Consider the following 5,158-nt stretch of genomic DNA (forward strand, 5'->3'; position numbering starts at 1 on the left):
AATTAATTCCATTTTTCTATTTCTTAGTCACTGTTTTTGGTTAAAACTTAAAATGCCCACGTTACGCAACTTACATTCCCATACAGTTTTATTTCTTTTCTCACTTTGAAACAAACAAAGCACTGCAGAGTACTGTACGCATTTATGCTCTTTAAGAAATGGTATGTGTAATGTGTGTGTATATTTCTTGGACCAAATTAATACATAGGAATGAGAAGTAATCAAATAAAACATAAAGAAGATAAGCAAAGGGTCAATTTTTACACGGATCGGATAGTATATATATATATATATATATATATATATATATATATATATATGTTATCCTGGTAGGCCCGAACGGTGAGCCCGGGGTCGGCTTGCAAGAAGGGAGCCCGGCGTCATCCCGATAAGTCCCGGGTGATGGGCCCGGGGTCATCTCATAAACCGGGATAAATACCCGGAAACCAGAGGCCCGTAATACTCGGTGGGCCCAGGGTCATTTCATATAAAAGAAAGCCCATACCTCCTTTATGTGTGGCAGACTCTTACTGCAAATCAAATCATTAGGCAACATGATGTAACAGTATGAGCTCGGTATGGGCTCTTCCTAGTATTATGGGGGGGTCAATCCTACGTGACAACTATCCCATCACAAAAACAGTTGTCAGTTGGGCCATGCTGGGCAATCATGGAAGAGGCCGGGTCAATGCGTATAAAAGGGAGGCCCCTTACTACAAACAAACATGAGAAAAAATAGAAGTAAAAAAACAACAACTCAAAAAAGAACCCACGCCTGGATATTCATTTTATGATGTTCGCATCATTGGCGCCGTCTGTGGGAAATTGAGATTTAAGACGTAGATATGACGATTATTGAGGATCCGAAAAGCTCCCAGCGAGCGATGGCAAATCTGCAGGAGCAAGTGAACGCCATGGTAGAGGCAGTGTTACAAAGGATCCTAGCTCTACAACAGGAGAAGAGGGAAGGTGATCCGGAGAAACAGCAGGAGAAAGAGCAGGAGAAAAACCAGGAGGAACCAGGGAAGGAGCAGGAGAAAACAATAGATAAGGTGCGGGAAGAAGGAAAAGAAAAGGAGAAGAGAAGAGGAGGACGAGAGGGCATACAGGCGGAACAGGAGGCAGAATCACACGCTGAGTCTGTCCATGTCACCATGGTGGGAGAATTGGAACTGCTGAAGCAGAAAATTTTAAAGTTAGAAAACACTGACTCGCGGGAATCTTCGCGAGTCAAAAGCTCGGGATGCCCTTTCTCGCCGGAGATTATTAAAGAGCCCTTGCCAGTGCAATTCAAATCAGCGAAGATCAAAGGATACGATGGTAGTGGTGATCCAGAAGAGCACATGGCCCAGTTCGAAAATGTAGCCATGTTACATTGTTATAATGATCAAATCAAATGTAAAATTTTCTTAACCACATTAGAAGATTCTGCCCAAAGGTGGTTTGAAAACTTGGAGGACGGAAGCATTGATGTCTTTAAGAAGTTTCGGGAAATCTTTCTGCAGCATTTCAGCAGCAGTAAACGGTACCGAAAGACTACCCTCAGTCTTTTTGAGGTAAAGCAGGTCGGAGAGGAATCTCTAAGGGCATATATCAAGAAGTTCAACAAAGTAACTTCAGAGATTCCAGCGTGCGCACCTGAAACCCGGATCACAGCCTTTACTCAAGGTCTCAGGGAGGGAGAATTCTTCCGGTCGCTGGTAAAGAAAACTCCTCGAAACTTTGAGGACCTTTTAGCCCGGGCTGAAAAGTACATTAACATGGAAGAAGCCCAGAAGCAAAAGAGGGATAAAGATAAGCGAGAGGGAAACAGAGAAAGAGGAAATAGGAATAACTCAGGAGGAGGGAGAAATGATTATCTGGGGAGGTTGATGGCTCATGCCCCGCCGAAAGTAACTAGAGATCGAGGGATCCATGTGTGCGAGGAGGAAGTTCGGCAGACCTCCCAGAAAAGAGCGGGAAAATATTGCTCCATCCACGAGGTCAATACTCATGATACCAGCGAGTGCAGAAGACGCGCCCCGGAGGCAAAAAGGCCGATGCCAGGAGAGGAAAGGCGGATGGATAAAAGACAGCGAGGGCCTTATCGGGCACCAGGATTTGCGACACACAGGCCTAATGAGGCTGTCTCAAAAAAAGCCCGGGAAGTTCCACCTCAGCGACTGGATGATAGGGCACGAGACGGACCCTCCCGAGGAGTCATCAACATGATATCGGGGGGATCCACTGATGGGGATTCGAATAGGGCCCAGAAATCTTGGAGTAAGAGAGAAGTATTGGGGTTGGAGGCCCGGAAAGTAACCTCTTGCACGGTCATTTCCTTCGGGCCAGAGGATTTAAAGGACGTGATCACCCCTCATAATGATGCTTTGCTCATCCAAGCCAGGGTGGCCAACTATGACATAAGGCGGGGTTTTATTGATTCCGGAAGCTCGGTAAATGTCATTTTCCAAGAAGCTTTTGAACAAATGGACCTGCTGGGATGTGAGGTCAATTTGGTGAAAACCTCTCTCTACGGGTTTGCAGGGCACACAGTACAACCTCGGGGAGAGGTATGGTTGCCCATTACCCTGGGAACCGGTGAATTGAGAAGAACTATCATGACTCTCTTTTCAATAGTAGAAGCTCCATCTTCCTATAATGTCATCTTAGGGAGACCAGCTTTGAACGCCTTCATGGCTGTGGCCTCTACATATCATCAAAAGATTAAATTCCCGTTGGGAAACCAGATAGGAGAAGTAAAAGGAGACCAACCCTCTTCTCGAAGGTGTTATGCTGATACTGTACGAGTGGACAACAAGAAAGCCCGGGGTGAGCAAGGAAGAGGTGATCCTTGCAAAAAGGAAGTGTGCACAGTAGGAGAAGTTAAGGAGGAACATGAGGTAGTGCAGTTATTCCCAGAACAACCGGGAAAAATTGTCAAGATAGCTAGGGATTTGGAGGTCGGCCTTATGGATCAGGTGAAAGCGTGCCTGGCCAAGAATACAGATGTATTCGCCTGGTCTTCACAGGAGCTAACTGGAATCCCATCTCAAGTGGCCGAACACAAACTAAATATCCTCCCGGGAGCTCGGGTTATCAAACAAAAGAAGCGGCATTTTGGGGCGGAGAAGGACAAAGTCATCGCTGACCAGGTTCGGGAGTTAAAGGAGGCAGGACATATCCAGGAGGTACAGTTTCCTACATGGCTGTCTAATGTGGTACTGGTACCCAAAGCCACCGGGAAGTGGAGGATGTGCATTGATTTCCGAAACCTGAATGAAGCTTGCCCTAAAGATTGTTACCCCCTCCCTCGGGTTGATCAGCTGGTGGACTCCACATCAGGCTTTGAGTTGCTCAGCTTTATGGACGCATACCAGGGATACCACCAAATCCCCCTGGCACAGGAGGATCAAGACAAGGTTAGTTTTATCACTTCCGGAGGGACTTTTTGTTATGTGGTTATGCCGTTCGGGTTAAAAAATGCAGGGGCTACTTATCAAAGGATGATGGACAAGGTCTTTCAAGGCCAGCTCGGCCGGAATGTGGAGGTATATGTAGATGACATCCTGGTAAAGTCCCGAACTGGGCGGGATTTCATTCCCGACTTAGAAGAAACCTTCAACACTCTTCGGAAGTACGGGGTAAAGCTTAACCCGGCCAAGTGTGTTTTCTGAGTCAAGAGTGGGAAGTTTTTGGGTTTTGTGGTAACGTAAAGAGGGATAGAGGTAAACCCCGAAAAGGTGAAAATATTGAAAGAAATTCCCTCACCAACCTCTATCAGGGAAGTGCAGCGGTTGACAGGGAGAATCACCGCCCTGTCCTGATTCATCGCCCGCTCGGCTCATAGGAGTTATCCCTTCTTCCAGGTGTTGAGGAAGGCCCAAAAATTTGGATGGACTCAAGAATGCGAGAAAGCTTTTCAGGAGTTGAAGGAGCATCTGGCTAATCTGCCGGTTCTGGTCAAACCAAAGCTCGGAGAAAGGTTGTGGGTATATCTCTCTACAACCGAGCATGCTGTGAGTTCCGTGCTGATAAGAGAGGAAGCCAGGGACCAGAAACCTGTCTATTATGTAAGTCATGCCTTGAAAGGACCAGAAACTAGGTATGGTGATATAGAAAAGATGGCTCTTGCGCTCATCCTTACAGCCCGGAAGCTTAGACCGCACTTCCTGTCTCACCCAATCACGGTCTTAACTAATATTTTGCTGGGCCGGGTGATGAATCATCCAGATACTTCGGGTAGACTGGTCAAATGGGCGGTGGATCTGGGGGAGTATGACATCGAATATCAACCCCGGGTTGCTATCAAGGCGCAGGCTCTGTCCGATTTCTTGACAGAGATTCTTACTTTTGGCCAGGAAGAAGTATGGAGGGTGTTTGTGGACGGGGCTAGCAGCTCGGAAGGAAGTGGGGTGGGTGTGGTTCTGATCTCTCCTACGCAGGAGAAAACCCGGATAGCCATGAGGTTGCACACTTTCAAGTCCAACAATGAGGCAGAGTACGAGGCAGTCGCGACGGGTTTAAAGTTGGCTCGAGAAGCGGGAGCGGAGCATGTAATTATTTACTCCGATTCCCAGCTGGTAGTGCAGCAATTACAGGGAGTGTTCAGTGTTAAGGAAGAAAGATTGCGAGAGTACATGGAACTGGTCAAGAAGCAGGGAAGTGATTTCTCCAGTTGGAACATAGAGCAGATTCCTCGGGAACATAATACTGAGGCAGATGCGTTGGCCAAAATGGCTACTTCCTGGAGTAGTGGTAACAGCCGGGAAGTGATAAAACAAGTGGGGTCGGTGTTGGCAATAGAGGAGGAAGAGCAGGAAGGAAAGGGGGAATCTTGGATGACCCCTCTCATTAACTATTTACAGACAGAGACTCTTCCCTCAGATGGGGCAGTAGCCCAAAGGTCAGAAGGCAGATACCCCGTTTTACCCTTTTAAATGGGAGTCTGTATCGGAGATCCTTTCAGGGCCCACTATTAAGATGCCTGGAGGAGAAGGAGGTGAAGTATGTGTTCCAAGAAATACATGAAGGATGTTGTGGGGATCACGAAGGAATGTGGAGCCTAGCCCGGCGTACTCTATTAGCCGGGTATTGGTGGCCTACTCTACAGCAGGATGCCCGTCAAGTAGTCAATGTTTGCGAAGGATGTCAAAGATTTGGAAATTTTTCTCATAAG

The 5,158-nt window shown here is 47.1% G+C and overlaps 1 protein-coding gene across 1 annotated transcript; it reads left to right on the forward strand.

Annotated features, from left to right (window-relative positions):
• Nucleotides 1-884: 884 nt before the first annotated feature.
• Nucleotides 885-4,919, forward strand: LOC140861838 (uncharacterized). Its single transcript, XM_073264838.1, has 2 exons — nt 885-3,551; nt 3,906-4,919. The coding sequence occupies exons 1-2, from the start codon at nt 885-887 to the stop codon at nt 4,917-4,919; spliced, it is 3,681 nt and encodes a 1,226-aa protein (XP_073120939.1).
• Nucleotides 4,920-5,158: the final 239 nt, after the last annotated feature.

This window comes from Henckelia pumila, chromosome 4 (assembly GCF_033568475.1).
Source record: "Henckelia pumila isolate YLH828 chromosome 4, ASM3356847v2, whole genome shotgun sequence".
NCBI lineage: Eukaryota > Viridiplantae > Streptophyta > Magnoliopsida > Lamiales > Gesneriaceae > Henckelia > Henckelia pumila.